Genomic DNA, 18,223 nt, shown 5'->3' on the forward strand with positions numbered 1-18,223 from the left:
ATTGGAGCATAATGCCTTTGTTCTCGTCGAAGCACTCAAGATAATATGTCATAGGGAACTTTCTTTTATAGCCGGCCAGTGCCAGGTATTTATTAAGCTTGAATCCCAATCACCCAGTTTGGCCAAAAAAAAGCAACATTATCTCGCAACTAAATAACCCGACAGCATCAGTCTCCGCATGTGTCGCCGTCTGGAAAACATCGGCCCTTTAGCTTTGAAACTCACGAAATTTGGGGGCTAATCGACATGTCATATTATATCACCATACACCATGGCTCAGGTGTGGATGAGAGACCTGAGAACCTATGGGTCAACATAGCCTTTACTGTCAAGGACTATTTTTACCTTCGCACTGACGGGGCGCTGATTTGCTTTATTTTGGAACGTATTCGAGAGAAGAAATTTAAACTAACTTCTGAACCGTGGGATCGACAACGTCGGTGGTGTATCTCGTTACCAGTCTCCACGATGCATGAAACCAAAGATGGAGCTGCTGAGGACGCTTTACATCTAGCGGAGTGGTACAGGGTCCAGATTCTCAATGGGAATGCAACTATCAACCGCGAGTTGCTGTTTGATCGGAAGCCCTTCTATGAAGGTAAGGAATGCTGTAGAGGTAATGTGTGCGATCTTATACTGCATCCAGAGTGGTGGGCCCCAGCCTCAGACCCTTAGTCGGTTAGTTGGTTGATTTGAATTAAGACACAATTTTCACATCCTTGAGTTCTGAGTTATAATATGACTAGTGTGCTTTCAATGTTTCGGAGCTTTAGAATCTCATTAGATAAAATAACCAACGCGTTCTCTAATATATTAATTGTAGCTGGCATCCCGTTAGTAGCTAGATTAGACAATTAGCGTTCAGAGGACACAGGCCGACCTTGGGAGACTACCTTGGTGGGTATGTACTCACGACAAGGGCAGTGTATAACAGACAAGTTCAGTGGGATCGCGTAGATCCATGGAATTGGAACGGATGTAGCCACAATTAGTGGTTGCAATTCAAACATAGAAAGAGCGACTGGAGTGCTATGTCACCGAATTCGATTCAACCTTCAAAGGTTCAACACTAAGTTTTATCATTGAACCTTGGAAATCCAGACCCCTTCGTCGTTCCTTCCGCGTATAAAGCGTGAGGTAATTGGAATCCTCGATTCGGAAGGCACTAGGTCCCCATCTCTGAGTATAAACCCCCCCTTCTTCCTCGTTCCCCTTCTCATTCTCATTCATATCCATATTCTCACAATCGCTCGGTCCCACGTCAGTGTACAGATTACCGGATTACCGATATCGTCTTTCTTGCAGCCATACTTCAATTCATTTGGCCTTGAATTGGAGTCAACAACAATGTCCAAAGCGTCGGGTATACACATACGACGAAGATCAGAGTGGGTAATAGGTAAATAGAATTACATGTATACAGTTAGTAACGTTGATTAAGAGTATCCATGGATGGTATTGATACCACAATCTAGGTGGATATTCTAGAAATTTAAGTCCCAAAGGACACCATGTAACCCCCTTTAGGCCGAGGTTGATTGACACATCTAACCAAACACCAAGCAAAGACTATGCATCAAAACAAAAATGCTTCGCGGTCAGGTCCAGCTAATATTCTAATAGCCAATTCACATATATAAATGGCATGGGAAAGCTTGAAAACAGGAACTTTTTGTTCGCAACGAATCCCTTAGAAGCAGAAGACCTGGTCCTCCAGCTTGCTGACGGGGCGCGCCTTGGTGTATCCAAGAGCCTCGGTGGACTTCTTCATGGCGCTGACCATGGGAGGAGGGCCGCAGAGGAAAATCTTAACATCCGCAGCGGGGGCGGGAAGGCGCTCCTATAAGGGATTTAATTAATACCGATGTAGCATAGCCGAGCACAGCACTGAAACTTACCTTGATCATATCGGGAGTCACGAAGCCGACACCACCAGTCCAGCCCTCGGGTGGGTTGTTGAGAACGTAGTAGACGCGGAATCCATCGTCCTCCTTCTCCAGCGCCTCGAGCTGGTCCTTGAGCAAGATGTCTTCGGGGTTGACGTTGGCGAAGATCAGGTCAACTTTGGTGGTGTCGTTTCCACCGTTGCGAGGACGGTTGCGGATGATAGCCTTAATAACCTGCAGCATGGGGGTGATACCAGTGCCGCCGGAGATCATACCAATGTGACGGCACATATTGGGGGTGTACACCATGGCGCCCTTGGGACCGCGGACTTTCATGTTGTCGCCGATCTTAAGCTCGGTAAGGTACTTGGAGATATTGCCCTGGGGATAGGCTTTGACGAGCAGATCGAAGTAGCCGGCCTCATTGTCGGAGGAGATAGGGGTGTAAGAGCGAACAACCTCCTTAGGCTGACCGGCGATAGTAGCAGCGAGAGAGATGTGCTGGCCGATGGGAAGGCCGAGGATATCGGTGGGGCGGGGGAGGGCAAAACGGTAGATGGCGACATTGTGGGAGATTTCCTTCTTCTCCTTGAGGACGAAGTCCTGGAACTCCGTGGGGTTCAAGACCTTGCGAGGCTGTGCGTTTACTGGGGTCAGGTCAGTTAATCAGCTCCACTCTGAGATATAAAAGATGCACGCACGGTTGCTGAAAACCAAGTAACCAGCCAGCATTCCAGCGAGGGCGATTGCATAGGCGATCAACTCGGGCTTCAAGACGTAAGCACCCGCGATGAGTACGGCCGAGGGCGCGAGGGCCATGCCGATGGTGGCGACACTTGGGAGAAATCAGCCATTGTTCGATATAGTAGGGACTAAAGAGGTGAAGAACATTAACTCACCTCATTATAACAGAACTCGGATATTGTAGTTTTAAAAAAATGAGCGATAAAAGGAGAAGAGAGAAGAAGACAGAGATAAAAAGAAATGAGGGGACCCGTTGACTCCGCCCAACGGAATTTCCAACCTTTTGGGGTTACGATTTCCCCGACTTTCTGTTGACTTGTTTACTTCCACTAGGACTTTGGCGGATTTACATTGCTTTTATTTCATTTACAAAATTCTCAAAATGACCGTTGTACCGGAAGTCCCTGCCTTTAATCTAACGGAATTGGACCACAAGCTCCTAGCCATGACCGATGAGGAGTTTGTATACCATGACTGGGAAGACTTGAGAAGCATCATCGGTAAGTGTTCCCATCTCTCCAAATCTTCTCGGGAAACATTTCCTCTCATGCCACATACGGTAATAGCGCGAAATGATCTCGGCGCACTTAAGCGGAAGCCTTCCGATCTGCGCCGATACCTGGCCTGGACACAAGAGACCAAAGCCCAGTATGGCACGATCATGAACTATATTTGCCAGCAGCGATTAAAGTGGAATTTACCGCTAGACACTGCCAGCGGAACCAAGCCGACCTTCAAGAATGCACGTCCCTTTGCGGATCCCGATGACTACAAGATCCTTCGCAATGACTGGCCATATGGGGTCACCCCCGGAATCTCACATCTCGTCGTGTGGTTGCGCACTCCCATCCCTGTACAATCTATTGAGGGCCATTTGACCGATGAATCCCGTGCAATGATCAACTCTTTTGTTCGAAAGACTTTCGTCGAGCGTTTGGCTAAGGATCCTCAAACTTTCTCGGATCCTGATTCCCATGTGCTGTGGTTTAAGAATTGGGTTGGTCTACAGAGCGTGAGGGCATTGGAGCATGTCCATATTTTGGTCCGTGATGTTCCCGAAGATATCTTATTCGAATGGGCAAACGAGTGAGGCTTAGAGGGGATTGTTGATGACTTTTTTGCGTACCGTACCAGTATCATAACCAACGCCATAAATAATAGACGATAGGAGAGGAGGTCACATCTATTCTTGAGGTTCTACATAGTAGATATGCATCGGAGATAAAAATTGACTTAGATAGTCTAGATTGAGACTAAGTGACCATATAGATTCATATATACATTTATAGTTTATACAGAAGTCCTTCCAAGTGGTTCAGTGCTACATACAGGAAAATGATAAAAAAACTACGTACCAATCCAGACCGTTATAGAGGATATAGAGGTAATCATAACGATAGTGACATTCTACATACTTCGTCAATCATATCTTGGGCTATTAATTGATTAAATGCAGTGAACGGTATCGTTCGCGGAGCCGACACTATACAACTATTCAGTCTTGGGTCTATTTGCAGTAGTCCTCGAGCTCCACATAACACAGTAAATTAATAAACATCTGTGCCGCGGGGTATCAGCGAATAGCTTTCTTCCAGGTAGGCCCCGTCCCCCATATACGGCCATAGGTAAACCCCTCCCAGGGAGCACTTCATTCACCCTGGACACGGCGGCTCTGGGTCTTCCTCCAATTCCTCAACGACTTTAACATAATGACGCCGGCTATCCTTTAATGTTTGTGGCCGGCCCCCTGGAAGTGGGGCGTTTTGTGTCTGAAAATTCTCTTCGTCAATCCCAATAAACATGCGGTAACTAGGAAAGCGATCGAGCATATTTTGCTCAGTTGCCCAAGCTTTAAAATGAGTGCGGACCTGATCTATCGATACTTCATCGAACTGGGAAGCACCTTCAACGACGCGTGGCTTGTACTTGACCCAGATTTCATCCCAGGGAGTTCTAGTGAACCCATCTGGCCTGGGGTGGCGGAGGGAGGATTCGTATTCTGCATAAAATCCATTCTTCATGTACGCCGTGGCAAGGTCGACCATACGCGGGAAAACGGCATCAGATTGCGGAGTGTAGGTTGTCCGGTAGATTGTGTAGCCCCATGTTGGTTTGTAAAATGATAAAGGTCAGACGAGTGGTTTGGAAGCTAGGGGTATGGCGTCTTCTGTAATCGAAGTGATCAGATTCGCGACATGATGGGTGTTGATGCGATCTTGCGGTGGTTGGGAGGCAGGGAGTAGGTACTGGATTTATATTATTCCAAGTTTCAGTACGTCCCCTGTACGAAAAATTGCCCACTGGATTAGGAATACAGATCATAGAACGCGGGTAAGAAGGGAGAAAGAGAAGCTGATTAACTGGGCAAAAATATGGTACACGAGCGATAAAATGCAATTGAAAATGGAATATGCATCTTGATATATGTCGGTAGAATATATATGTTAAAGGAATGTGGTTTTAGATGATAAACCATCTGTTTTTATAGGTATGGTTGTTTCGTAAGGAGAGGCCGCCGTTATAAACTAATTCGTTTTGGCCTTTATAAAGAGGGTGACATGACTAGCGTTACTCCGTACTGTTTACATCTTTTCACAGCATCGAGAGGAAAAAGGTTGAAAATGAGCGTTCTCTAAAAATCAACGGTGATAGCACATAGACCACTTCTACCATGAAGGTCGTGGTTCGTGGTCACCTTGAGGTCTTGCTCCATACTCGATCTTTACCTGATCCGTGCGATGAATTTTGCCGACCAGATGGCCCTCTTTCTGGAGCTGATCCGAGTTCAAGATGCTTTGCTGGCTACCGCTCCTCGTAGTCCCAATATTCGTGGTCATAAGGATATCATCGTCCTCGCGAGTGCGGTTTGATTTTTTCGTGGGTCTATCCGTGTAAGAGCGCATCTTGCCGCTGTCATATCGCCCGTGAGAACTCCAGGAACGTTTTCCTCGCATCATTTCGTACATCGGACCCAAGGTTGGGATGCAGGATGCCATTATGATAATATTCGACTCGACGCTGGTAGAAGAGGTGAAATGTAAGTCTTTGTATAACAGTGTTTAAGGAGTGACAGAAAACATACCTCGTCCAGATAACAAGATCTGCTGTTGCATCTGTTTATGGTGTGTCAGCTATAGATTTCTCGCTTTATGCAAACGACTTACATGTCGAGTCTTCCGTATTATATAAACCTGGGAGTTGTAGACACTTGACAATAGCCATCGCACATGCTCTATGTGGACGATCAGCTACTTGTCCCAGACGATAATATAAACCAACTTACACGGAACCCAACCCCAAAGCCGCGCATAGGGCCATTTTTTTCTTAATCGACATCTGAAGTCGTAGCAATATCACAGTCGGATAAATTGCAAGATATAGATCGACTATCGCGGATAGAACTGACCAAGGTTTAGTTGTTTGTTTGCAAAATACATGCCCGTCAACGTACCTCCAGTAAAGATCGCATAGCCCACCAGGATCTCTGTCGAACGGCATGTTGCTCCTTCAGCCATGAGATGAATCTTCCATAAAGCCTGGGGAGGATCACACATAGTGAAAAGAACGATGATGCAGATAGTTGATGCCACGAACACTGACCCTGTCAATACCCACAGCCATATTCGTTGAAGCCGGCTGGGGTTCATTATCCGATTCAGGAGAGCAGCGATTGCAAGTTTCGGAGTTGTGAAAGACATGATTCCTAGCGTGAAGTTTGCATAATTAACGACTAGAACGTGTTCGACCAAGTCCATGCCGCCTTTTGCCATCAACGTAGGGGTATGGCTTCCGTAGCCCAGAAGGACATTCACCGTGGTGAGAATTGTATAAGCGGTAACCATGACCTATAAAATTAGCATTAGGTGTAAATTAAGCTCAATTGAAAGATACATACCATTGCTGCCACAATAATATAGTCATCAAGCCCAATGTTCCTTAACATCCGGGCTCGAATATAAAGTCGCGCAGATACCATTACCACGCTTACACTGAAGAAGGCCCAGAAAACGCCTAGAATGCGCGGACCCTTTGTCTGGTTCATGTATTCAGCGTTCATGGCTGCCATGCCGAGAGCAGTGGCTGCTCTGTTGATGATAGGAGAGTTACCACAATATCCTTTATTTATTTTAGAAGAGGGCTAGAAATTACCGAATAGACGGGAAACCGCTATCAAAGCTAAGAAATAATAGATTAATCAAAACATCCTATGTATTACTTTGTTCCGCTGCCAAGAACCCTGAAGTTCGCATGTGGCTTGCAAGACAAGTAGATTTGACTTTTGGCCCCCGGCCATATCCTTGGCGTTTTTCTATAAGCGAGGTTGTATATACAACATCCTTCATATTTTTATATTATATTGTTATAGATCTACATATAAACTATTGTTTCTGCTATAACTCTTGTAGATAATCCTTGCGCATCATTTTTTCCTTCGATTTACTGTCAAATTTCTAACCAATAAGTAGACCCTTAGTGGAGACGGGATCACTATGTGGAGCTCTCAATGCCGTAGGATTCCCTCGGTTAGGATAATGGTTCTACATTTAATAATTTGCGGAGTATGGAATAGAAAAGAGCCAATTAACTAACAAACTACCATACTAGCCGGCTTCATGTGGGTTAAAATATAGTGCTCCTGTCAGGGGTTCGGCTATTCTTTACATGTGCATGTTAGCTATGTACTAGAATTTAGTGTACATATGTAGCAGATTTTGTGATTACGGGGCTTTTTTTTAATCCCACCTGTTCTTCTCATACATATGCATTGCAGTCATAGTCGATCATGACGTACACTAACGGAAATTCGAATGGCTCAGTCAAAGACGTGGCGGATGTAGAACGTCTTGCTCTCTCCTCTAATTTGCCAGATACGGTACCTGATCTCCTTGAAACGGTTGCGAGACACGGCAACGACCTTCTCGCGCAGGATCCTGGAGCACGGGCCAAACTCCTAGAAGCTGCTCGGTCATTGACCTATGCATTGGAAACACCCCGAGAGGCAATTATTCGACACTGCTGGTCCGAGGTGTGTTGCCTACTGTCCCATGTTTTTTTTTTGAAGCGAGTGGAAAGCATTTAGACTGACATGTATTGAATTTGTTTAGTCTACGAGTTATGCAGCCCTAGAGACTGCGGTTGATATAAACCTCTTCTCTGCTCTCGGCACAGATGACAAACCTAAGACTGTCGCTGAGCTTGCTAAGGCAACCAGCGTGGATCCAATCTTGCTCGGTTAGTGGCTTGTTTATGCAACCAAGACGAATACCTGACAAATTCATATAGGGCGATTGATGAAGCACCTCGCTGCAATGGGAACAATAACCGAGACTGGCTACAATGAATACTGCCCTACTGGGTTCTCAAAGGTCCTCACGATTGAGAGATATAGCGGGGCATTCCCGCTCATGTACGCTTATAATCAAAACTCCATGCCCCGAACAACAACTGACAATTTCAGGACCCGCCGTTTCACCAAAGGCATTATGGCCCTACCAGCCTTCCTCAAGAAAAACAAATACCAAAACCCCACAAGTCCCACAGATACAGCTTTCCAGATGGGCTATGAAACAAACATGGGTTTCTTCGGACATGTGCAACAGGAGCCGATCACAGCAAAGCAGTTTAATGACCACATGTCAGTCTACGCTCAAGGCCGAGTCCGCTGGATGGATCCCGGCTTCTACCCAGTCCAAGAGCAACTTGTAGATGGGGTTACAATCGGCCAGGACGATGTTCTGCTTGTTGATGTCGGGGGTAGCTTTGGCCATGATCTGTCTGATTTCCGTCGGAAATGGCCTGGCGCCCCCGGCCGTCTGGTGCTGCAGGATCTTCCTGAGGTAGTGGCTTCCGTGAAGGATTTGCACCCCTCTATTGAAGTTACTAGTCATGATTTCTTTACTGAGCAACCAGTCAAAGGTATGGAAGCCGAAGACTGTGCCCTATCCTTGCACATTGCAATAAATGGCTGGAATTTACTAACTTTATATCATCATAGGAGCCCGCGCATACTATATGCACTCTGTTCTCCATGACTGGCCCGATGAGCTCTGCCGCAAGATTCTCGCTAACACTGTGGCGGCCATGCGTCCCGGCTATAGTAAGTTACTGGTGAATGAGAATGTGATTCCGGACACGGGGGCCTACTGGGAAACTACGAGTTTGGACCTGATTATGATGGAGATCGGATCTGGCGAGCGCACAGAGCGCCAATGGCATGCGTTGCTCGAGTCTGCTGGACTGAAGATTGTCAAGATCTGGACCGCTCAAAGGGGCGTCGAGAGTTTGATTGAGTGTGAGCTAGCTTGAGCTGTGAAGACATAATGTATAAGTTTCCCAAGCAAATCAGTCTATAGTTGTTGGCAAAGAACGGCCTGTCAAATATATACCATGGCACTTTATAACAATTTTGTGCAGGTAAATAAACATCTGGTACAATTCATTGAGATGGAAAGAACTACGTCTCAAGAATTGGAATGAAAATAGAATAATAATAAAAAAAAGAATTCGGTATTCGAGTACGCCAGCCAGCTAGTCCATCGAAGCAAATGTTGATTACAATATACAAAGAGCACACCTGGGCAATACGACGATTACGTCTTCTGTTCCTCCACAAATTTCAGAGCCTCCTCACGCGAGACAACATCAATAGTACTGGCCTTTTGCCTGAAGCTCACACCATAGCACTTCTCCGCCACATGGAGCATTTCAGGGCGGAAGGTAGTGCAGATGAACTGCCCGTTGGTCGAATCCGAAATAGATTTGAGCATCTGTGCAACGGCTGTACGGTACTGAGCATCCAGGTTGGCATCGATTTCATCAAATAAATAGAATGGGGCGGGGTCGCAAGCCTGGATGGCGAAAACGAGTGCGAGAGCGCAAAGACCTATGAAAAGTTAATTAGCAAGTGTAAAATAAAAAATAGATTCGGACTGGAAAAGCTCACTCTTTTGACCACCACTCAGCTGCTGAATACGCTGTTGATCGTCGTGCTTGCTATTGAAGCTCACACTGATGCCGACTCCGACGTAGTTTTCGACACTCTGCCGAGCTTCCTCGTCATCTGAGTCAACGTCGTCATCAAGTCGTGTAGCACGGTCTGTCTTCCGTTGGATGATAAGGCGACCGCGACCGGCGGGAACAAGCTTCTCGAACACGTTGTGGAACTCTCGTGAGACCTGCTTGAAGGTTCGTTCAATAGCCTCATCCTTGCGCTGATCAAGAACAGAAATGAGGTCATCAATGGACTTTTGAGATGCATCCAGCTCGGAGCGACGTGTGGTAAGAGTCTCGCGCTGCTTGGTAAAACTGTTATACTGTTCAAACGCCTTCTTGTTGACGTGCGAATATTTCTTAAGAGCCTCGTTGGTCTTGTGGAGTTTCTTGACAACAGTGTTAGAGTCGGTGTTTTGGTACTTGGTGAAAGCTTCGTCAGGAAGAACACCGAGGGAACGGATGTTAGCCGCACACTCGGCAGCCTGCTTAGTGAGTGCTGCTTTCTTTTGCATGCTCTTCTCCATACGGCGCTGATGCTTCTCGATAGATCGAGCGAGCTCTTCAATTTCTCGCCGGGTCTCCGCATTACGCTGTTGCAGATCCATCACGCGAGTATTGCCTTCCTCAATTGAGGTGTCAACCTCCTTCAGTCGTGCATTGAGCTTCTCCAATGCCTGAGCAATGCGCTTCACTTCACGTTGTGTCTCCTTCAGGTTACCCTGAACTTCCTCGTCAGCGATATCAATATCTCTGTTGAGTAATTGGTCAAGGCGAGGGTTGAGGTTCTCTCGAAGCTCAACTTCTAGCACCGACTTCCGGGCCTCTAGCTCGCTGCGCTGACCCGAAAGCTCTTGATATTGACGGCGCAGATCTTGTACGGTACTGCTTAGAGTTTCTAGTCGAGCTTCCTCTTCGCTAGTAAGAGCTTTCTGGAAAGGCGAGGACAGCTCGGTCTGGAATGCATTGACCTGGTCGTTTAGTGCCGCAAGGTTAGACTCAACATTTCGAAGAGCGCGTCGCTTGGCATCAAGAGTATCTTTCTTGTTTTGTAGGAGATCACGCTTGGCCCTCAACTCGTGTCGTAATGGTCCACTGCTGTTCTGGACTTGATGTCTCTGTTGCTCAAGCTTTTGCAGTTCACCAACAGCCTTGGTGATCATCTGGTCGAGTTTCTCCAACTCTTTCCGGATTTCCGTACCGCGATTTCTCTTGATCTCATACTCATCTCGCCACTTCGCTAGACCCTTGACAGCGTCCAGTCGCGACTGGCGGGAGTCGTGGTATCCACCAGTCAAGGCACCACGCTTGTCAGAGCGATCACCCTCTGGTGTGATAGCATTAACACCATGGCTTCGTGCGTACTGTGACGCAACCTGCAGGTTGGGGCAAATGATAGTCTTGCCAAACACGTGCTGGAAGGCTCTTTCATATGCCGGGTCATACTGCAATTTGTCGATCATGGGTATTGTGTCACTAGCACGAGGCATGTTCATAGGCCTAGAGCGAAGTCTGTTCAAAGGCATAAATGTTACACGACCAGCCTTTTCCTTTTGTAGAATCTCGAGAACTGTTGTGGCAGTTTCATCAGTGTCCACAACGTAGTGGAATAAACTCTGGCCGGCAGTGACTTCGACTGCGGTTCGATATCTATCATTGACATCGAAAAGCTCGGCAAGAGTACCGTAGACTCCCTCAAGATTATGCTGGCGTTTGATTCGGCGCACTGCGGCCGTTCCGCGACTAGTGTTATTATCCATCATTTGCGAGAGATTGCGCTCGGCACGGTCCACCTCCTGGGATGCATTGGAAAGCACGGAGTCAAGTTTTGCTTCTTCTCTCCAGAGTTCCCTGTGGAACCATTAATATCTGGTTTTAGCTAATTAGTGATTCAAGGAAACTTACTTTCTTTGGTCCATAAGACGATCTCTTTCATCCTTGGCATCTTGAACTTGTTGATCCACGGAATGCATTGTGTCGCCGCGTCCATCGATTTGTTGGCGCAAGCGTTCAGTTTCCGGCTCCAAAGCGGCAATCTCGCCTTCAAGCTCTTGGATATCTTCTTGCGTCTGAGAGATCACACCCTGGACAGTGCTGATAGAATTATGGCTCTCGCGAACTTCCATGTTCAGCCACTTGTCGCGCTCAGATTTGTTCTTGAATCGCGAGTTTCTGCCCTGCTTCGCATACAGACGCTGGCGCGAGGTCTCAGCATCTGTCAACTGTGACTTGACCATATCTTCCTGATCCTTCAACGCATTAAACCGAGGGAGAATTTCCTGATGTTCGATTTCACGCTCGCGGATTGCGGCCTGAACAGAGTTAAGATCAGAGTCATAGCGTGATTTCAGCGCCTGTGCAGCAGCCTGGTTATCGGAAAGAGACTTGGCTTGCAGTTCAGTTTGAGCCAGAGTCTTGGATGCTTCACGTCGTTCGTCCTCCAGTTGAGCCTTGTCAACCTTCAGGAACTCAATCTGTTGTCGGCAATCAGCGATCTCAGCATCGATTTGAGCCATAGCCTTCTCGCCTTCGACGAATTGGTCGCGGTTGTTGTCGGCATCCTCAACTCCGTTCTGTCGTCGCTCTTCGATTTCATTGAGGACCTTACCAATCTCCTGTTGTTCGAGGGAGTAGATAGTGTACTCTAGGCAGCGGCGCTCCTTGTCTTTCTCCTGATAGCTCCGAAGCTCATCCTTTTCTTCTTCCAGTTCGGCAAGGCGTTCATTAATGTAGTCGAGGAGTTCGTCGATCTTGGCGCGCTTGCTGTTGGTCTCATTCATAATCTTCAGAGACTCCGAACGACGAGCTTCGTAGACCTGAGTACCGGCGACCTCCTTAAGCAGAACTAAGCGCTCAGAGTCTTTCATGTTGGTCAACGCAGTCACTCTGCCTTGGGGAACAATGTAGTAAGGGTTTGACCGAGAGAAACCAGCCGACTCGAGAAGGTTCATAACATCGTTCTTGGTGGCATTCTTGCGGTCGAGAGTGTATTCGTCCTTCTTGATACCGATAGTACGACGTAGGACAACCTCGGGCTTGCCGGTAGGGAATCGATCGTCGGAGTTGTCGAAGATAATCTCGACGTAGGCAGACATCACAGCCGAACCGGAACCTTCCTGCTTGGGGTCAACTTATGTAAATTTGAGTAATACCAGGATACATACGTGTAAAAGGGCTTGGCGTTCCTCTCTGCCGAGATGAGTGTAGGCATCGCTCAGGACGAAGCGAATGGCCGCGAAGAAGTTACTCTTCCCAGAACCATTGCGGCCGACAATGACGTTGTGTTTGGGGGAGAATGGCTCGATGACCGTTTGATCTTTGTAGCTGGATTTCATGCGAAGTCAGCAAAAAACCCATAAAAATAAATATTGCGTTTGGGGTGGAAGATACCTCTTAAAGCCTTGGATGATGATCTGCTTGACATACATCTTGACAAGAAACGCGCGACGCGAGCTTCAATCAGAACACCCTCGGCATAACGCGCTTGGCGCAAGAGTAAAATTAAAGGTAGAATATGCCACAATAAGCACAACCAGCAGATCTTTCCAGCAATGAACAAACAAAGGCGGAGTGGTATGGTGATTGTGTTGCAAAACCTTGGAGATTGACTACGCGAGGAACGAAATTAGCGCGTCTCGTTGGGCGCGGGGTTCTGCCGGGCGGTGGCCCTAATTTGGGCCACAGAAAAAAAAAAAAACCTTGGGGACGGACGGACATATTCAAATCTCTACATTCTCAACATTGAAGATCCAGAATGGCTTCAATTGAGAAAACCCCCCAGGCAACTGGTATTGCTGATGGCCTCGCGCCGTCGCATACCTACGTGCCTAACGAAGGCTACGTGAACCCTGATACTGCAGACTCCGCCGAGGCGGGGCAAGATTTGCCCGATGAGCAGGAGGAAGAGTATGAGGAAGATGATTACTACGATGACATTTTCGACGACGAATTGGACCGTGAAGATATTCTCTCTTCCGATAACTCCGATCTTACGAAAGCATACAATCGCCAACGCAGAATCAACGACCTCGCTAGCGACTCCAATGTACCGAGATGGACATACCCCAAGACGAACACACAAAAGCCTACCGTAAACACCTCTGCGTCTGTCGATGACCAGGTCAAGTCTCTTACTCGCCACGCCGCAAAGATCAAACTGGACGACCAACAGGCTGGTATTTCGGGCCACAGCAACAAGCATGGAGACAAGGCAGACCGAGCCACATCGGAACAAGTGTTGGATCCCCGTACGAGGATGCTTCTGCTGCAGATGATCAACCGAGGTCTTGTCTCGGAAATTCATGGATGTTTGTCGACCGGAAAGGAAGCAAATGTCTACCATGCCATGTCCATCTCGCAGGAAGATGAGGATGCTGCCCCACTCCACCGTGCGATCAAGGTCTATAAGACAAGTATTTTGGTATTCAAGGACCGTGATAAGTACGTGACTGGAGAGTTCCGTTTCCGTCAGGGATACAACAAGAGTAACAACCGCGCCATGGTCAAACTTTGGGCCGAGAAGGAGATGAGAAACCTGCGAAGAATCTATGCCTCTGGTATTCCCTGCCCAGAACCTATCTTCCTTCGTCTACACGTGCTTGTCATGGGATTCATTGGTAGCTCAAAGGGTCTGGGCGCACCGCGCCTCAAGGATGTGGACTTCAATATCCCTGAGCCGGAGACTCGCTGGCGCGCACTGTATATCGAATTGTTGGGCTATATGCGCGTTATGTACCAGACCTGCCGTCTGGTGCACGCTGATCTGAGCGAGTACAATATTCTGTACCATAAGGAACGCCTGTATATCATCGATGTCAGTCAAAGTGTTGAGCACGATCACCCACGCAGTCTGGAATTCTTGCGCATGGATATCAAAAATGTCAGCGACTTCTTCCGCCGAAAGAACATCCTGATTCTCCCCGAGCGGACCGTGTTCCAGTTTATCATTGCCCCAGAAGGACCGCTTGATGGGACTGCTGGCAACGAGGAGATGACGAGTGCAATCGAAAAGCTCCTCGTTGCCCGTGAGGAGGGTGACGATGTGCAGCAGGAGGCCGAGGATGTCGACACTGCTGTCTTCCGTCAACAATATATTCCCCAGACCTTAGAGCAGGTGTACGATGTCGAGCGTGATGCTGAACGCATTCGCGACGGCCAAGGTGATGACCTTGTTTACGGTGACCTCTTGGCCGGCGGCAAAAAGAAGGCCACTGCCACTGATGCTGTCGAGGAAGACGCTGAGTCTGATGCAAGCGGCGGTGTCTCCGTCTCAGGATCCGATTCAGAAGAGGAAGAAATAGACCCGTTCGCGCCCAAGCCGCCACGAGGCAAGCGTTTCGAAGACAAAGACTCCAAGCGTGACCACAAGGCAAAGGTGAAGGAGGAGAAGCGCGAGCAGCGAGCGAAGAAGATGCCGAAACATCTGAAGAAGAAACTTGTTTCCGGTTCTAGTAGAAAGAAGAAATAAGCTCGCGTAGCTTTCTGACCTTATCTTTCTTTACATGTGCACGAGTTGCGAATTTTTGCACTGTGCTACCGCTTGGGCATGATTTGATGATGAAATGCATATATGGATGGAGCATTGGGCATTTGATACCTTGGTCTACACTTGATAGAAATGGGAAAAATAAATAAATATGCGATGCAAGCTCCTCAAGCCTGAACCGAAATCTCATTTAGAGTAGACTATTCATAGTATACGGAGGGTATTCACAATTAATTCGAAAAATAAAATCAAGGTAAAAACTTATCAGAGCTCTCTTTGGACGTCACTCCAATCCGACATCTCGACATAACTTCCCCATTAGTGCCAAAGCAGTGCTTACATCTCGCAAAAGACGCAGGAGTATGCATCTGGCAAATGAGCATCAAGTAGGGAACATGAGGAGAATATAACGGAAGGTCAGACCTATTGTGTCTTCGTCATGTAAGTCAAAAAATAATACCATAGAAATGTAGTAGCAGTTAGAAGCGGTACTGATATGCCACATATCCAATTTCCATGTTAGCTACAAATGTAGAGGGAAATTCAGAGCCCGATGATGCCAAAGGGAATGGCGCAACACTCTGATGGTAGCGGGAGGAAATATGCATCAAATGAAAGCAAAGAGCTGCTGACATCAGAGATATTAGGGGAAATCACGGGGAGTGCATTTGGGGCACGACCTGGCTTCGTGCCTTGACCCGCGCATAAGCTGCCTCTATGAGGTCTCTCGGCAGGTCAGGGATGTGCTCTCCCTCGGAACTTTCATCCGATACTCCTGCCTTGACAGTCCCCGTATACTCATGTACACTAGGTTGGTCAGGTGCCTTCTGCGCCACAGGCTCATTATCCAGGTGGCCGCCAGAGAGGCGCAAGAACTGCACCTGCATTGGTGCTAAACCAACCCCAGGCCATATGTCAGAGGGAAGAAAGTCTCCCTGCTCAACACGGAAAGTGTCACGAGCAGAAGCATCTTCATCGTGGAGCTGGTCCAGTTTGTGCCGGGTATCTCGCAGCACCTTTTCCACACGTTGGCGAACATGACGCCGACGTGCTACTTCCAACAGCAGGCTGTCGTAAGCATTGAGAAACCCGTCGTACAGGGAGTGTAGATCAGTGAGTTCGGCGAGGCCAGAGTTAATGCGGTCGTTTTCTTCAAGCCACACGCGGGTAAAATTATGTGCCTGAGAAATGTAACGGGGTAAGCGGGAGGAGGCGAGAGAGGATAGGTGGCTGTGAACTTGAATTGTTGCTTTGGAGATGGAGAGTAGTGCATCTCGCTGAGCTTGCACTTGTTCAAATATCGATTCCATCTCATTGATGCGATCTTGGATCTCCATGACAACATCATCCGCTTCGGGTGCATCTTTGATCAACACAGCCACCATTTCTTGATACTCGGCGTCAGTCATTGGATCAAGAGGTGCATTTAAATTGGCGTTGATCTCTGCCCCGATGTTTGGCATTCCATCATTGCTACCATCAACACCAGTTGGCATATCCCCTGTGATTGATCGTGCAACTGCTCCCCCACCATCTGTATGCTTCACCGCGGTGACACAAAGATCAAAATGCCGAACCAGGGCTTCCAAAAGAATGGCCATTTCTTGCGCATGGGCCTCCAGCGATTGTATCTGACCCGGCATAGATGACAAAGTAAGAAGGCCGGAATCGGAAGTGGATGACGAGGAAGATGTGATTGATAGTCGGGATGACGCCAACTTGGTGGCTGTGTGGTAGTGACGAAGCGACTGTCTGATGGCTTGAAGTTCGTCATCAAATTCACGATTGGATGTGTCCAATTCGCCACGCGCTGTGTTAGTGCGATCGATAGATGCTTTCAAAGATGCATGTAGCTCTTCAACGCCCCGCTCATCAACAAAGTCATGCAGGGATTTTTGCTCTTCATCGCCAGGTCTGAATGATGCATGAACAATAGTCCCACGGAGCAGATCTAGCGTGTTTCTGAGCCGGGCATCAGCAGCATCCAGGTTTTTTAGTGCCACTGAAAACTCATCACGACCTCGATATGATATCTGTTCGACCTCGGTACGAACGTCGTATAAAAGCCGGAGTTGTCCATTGAGGCCACGGCGTAAGAAGCCTGTCCGGGAGCATACAATAACACTCTTCTCTAGTGCCCTGTGTGACGCAGTGACTATTTGATTGGCTCGCCAGACATGAGTAATGGAGGATAGTGAACGTTTGGCACCCAACAGATACGAGATCAAAGTGTCAACCTGGGGTAGGGTCTGCTGGTCCCCGTCGTTGAATCCAGCCTGCGGACGAATAGACGATGAGGAGGAGTGAGATGACGCCATTGTGCGAGTCAATTAATAACCCTGATAATGGCGCATTCGGACTAAAATAATAAGAAAGACCAGGGTTGATGAAGGGATAAATTTCTCAGGGGTAATGGTGAAATTAACAGCTACGAGGGAAAGGCGGTGCTTGCACCACTTTCACTTCACCGAAACCCTAGGACACTTCAGTATAGGCCTTTATCTGACAAACCAGACTTGTCATAAACTTGGACAAAGCCAGATAATGGAAATGGTTCGTGAATCAAGCTCAGAGCTGTGTGTCATGCACTCAGTACACCTGGGCAATGAGCTGGGGCTGTGCTCCACACGGCAAAGAGTGAGCACGAGCTCCAGCCCAGAAATGACTTGCAAATTAAAGTAACAAAGAAACAGACTCTTACCAGTATTTATTTAGTTCCAGATGCCTCGGTCGAGACCAGGTTCAGGTCCTTAAATTGCAGACACGGCAAGCCGCTCACAGAAGGTTTAAATAGACCACAGCAGGGCGAATGGTAGTAACCAACAAAGCTAGGGGCAGTGGGTCTCACAAGGGTATCGGTGTGAGATAGCTACCGGACTAGCGTCAATCATATAGAATATAAAATGCTCCGTTTCACCCCAGTTAAACCCAAAGACAGCAAATCAGCCTGTCGGAAGCGTAGGAAGGGTCGATTGATGTGCGACGGCGCGGAGATGGCGCAATGGGGATATCACGTGCAGGTTCACCGCCCAAATCACGTATTTGCCGCTCTACCGCTGTCACGCAATCCCCGGACTCCATCGATGGCGATATCGAAGACACAATTCAAATTGTGCAA

General features: G+C 47.7%; 8 protein-coding genes across 8 annotated transcripts; 3 read left to right on the plus strand and 5 right to left on the minus strand.

The window, feature by feature from the left end:
* Positions 1 to 1,690: 1,690 nt before the first annotated feature.
* Positions 1,691 to 2,790, minus strand: PGRI_023120 (cytochrome b5 reductase family protein; the record flags this gene model as incomplete). Its single annotated transcript, XM_040790025.1, has 4 exons — positions 1,691 to 1,840; positions 1,899 to 2,533; positions 2,588 to 2,721; positions 2,786 to 2,790. The coding sequence occupies 4 exons, from the start codon at positions 2,788 to 2,790 to the stop codon at positions 1,691 to 1,693; spliced, it is 924 nt and encodes a 307-aa protein (XP_040646978.1).
* A 222-nt stretch (positions 2,791 to 3,012) lies between these two features.
* Positions 3,013 to 3,720, plus strand: PGRI_023130 (GIG1 family protein; the record flags this gene model as incomplete). Its single annotated transcript, XM_040790026.1, has 2 exons — positions 3,013 to 3,130; positions 3,197 to 3,720. The coding sequence occupies 2 exons, from the start codon at positions 3,013 to 3,015 to the stop codon at positions 3,718 to 3,720; spliced, it is 642 nt and encodes a 213-aa protein (XP_040646979.1).
* A 562-nt stretch (positions 3,721 to 4,282) lies between these two features.
* PGRI_023140 (uncharacterized protein) lies at positions 4,283 to 4,675 on the minus strand (the record flags this gene model as incomplete). Its single annotated transcript, XM_040790027.1, has 1 exon — positions 4,283 to 4,675. The coding sequence occupies one exon, from the start codon at positions 4,673 to 4,675 to the stop codon at positions 4,283 to 4,285; it is 393 nt and encodes a 130-aa protein (XP_040646980.1).
* A 621-nt stretch (positions 4,676 to 5,296) lies between these two features.
* PGRI_023150 (uncharacterized protein) lies at positions 5,297 to 6,696 on the minus strand (the record flags this gene model as incomplete). Its single annotated transcript, XM_040790028.1, has 6 exons — positions 5,297 to 5,648; positions 5,713 to 5,743; positions 5,795 to 5,862; positions 5,914 to 6,031; positions 6,082 to 6,475; positions 6,526 to 6,696. 6 exons carry the CDS (start codon positions 6,694 to 6,696, stop codon positions 5,297 to 5,299), a joined length of 1,134 nt encoding a protein of 377 aa, XP_040646981.1.
* A 717-nt stretch (positions 6,697 to 7,413) lies between these two features.
* PGRI_023160 (Winged helix-turn-helix transcription repressor DNA-binding) lies at positions 7,414 to 8,936 on the plus strand (the record flags this gene model as incomplete). The annotated part of the gene is made up of 5 exons (XM_040790029.1): positions 7,414 to 7,656; positions 7,736 to 7,862; positions 7,914 to 8,037; positions 8,089 to 8,546; positions 8,626 to 8,936. The coding sequence occupies 5 exons, from the start codon at positions 7,414 to 7,416 to the stop codon at positions 8,934 to 8,936; spliced, it is 1,263 nt and encodes a 420-aa protein (XP_040646982.1).
* A 284-nt stretch (positions 8,937 to 9,220) lies between these two features.
* On the minus strand, positions 9,221 to 13,048 carry PGRI_023170 (chromosome segregation protein SMC; the record flags this gene model as incomplete). The annotated part of the gene is made up of 5 exons (XM_040790030.1): positions 9,221 to 9,513; positions 9,574 to 11,471; positions 11,526 to 12,736; positions 12,785 to 12,944; positions 13,011 to 13,048. The coding sequence occupies 5 exons, from the start codon at positions 13,046 to 13,048 to the stop codon at positions 9,221 to 9,223; spliced, it is 3,600 nt and encodes a 1,199-aa protein (XP_040646983.1).
* Positions 13,049 to 13,374: 326 nt separating this feature from the next.
* On the plus strand, positions 13,375 to 15,087 carry PGRI_023180 (serine/threonine-protein kinase RIO1; the record flags this gene model as incomplete). Its single annotated transcript, XM_040790031.1, has 1 exon — positions 13,375 to 15,087. One exon carries the CDS (start codon positions 13,375 to 13,377, stop codon positions 15,085 to 15,087), a length of 1,713 nt encoding a protein of 570 aa, XP_040646984.1.
* A 671-nt stretch (positions 15,088 to 15,758) lies between these two features.
* On the minus strand, positions 15,759 to 17,423 carry PGRI_023190 (autophagy-related protein 17; the record flags this gene model as incomplete). The annotated part of the gene is made up of 1 exon (XM_040790032.1): positions 15,759 to 17,423. The coding sequence occupies one exon, from the start codon at positions 17,421 to 17,423 to the stop codon at positions 15,759 to 15,761; it is 1,665 nt and encodes a 554-aa protein (XP_040646985.1).
* Between the last annotated feature and the right edge of the window lie 800 nt (positions 17,424 to 18,223).

This window comes from Penicillium griseofulvum (genome assembly GCF_001561935.1).
Source record: "Penicillium griseofulvum strain PG3 chromosome Unknown contig_80, whole genome shotgun sequence".
NCBI lineage: Eukaryota > Fungi > Ascomycota > Eurotiomycetes > Eurotiales > Aspergillaceae > Penicillium > Penicillium griseofulvum.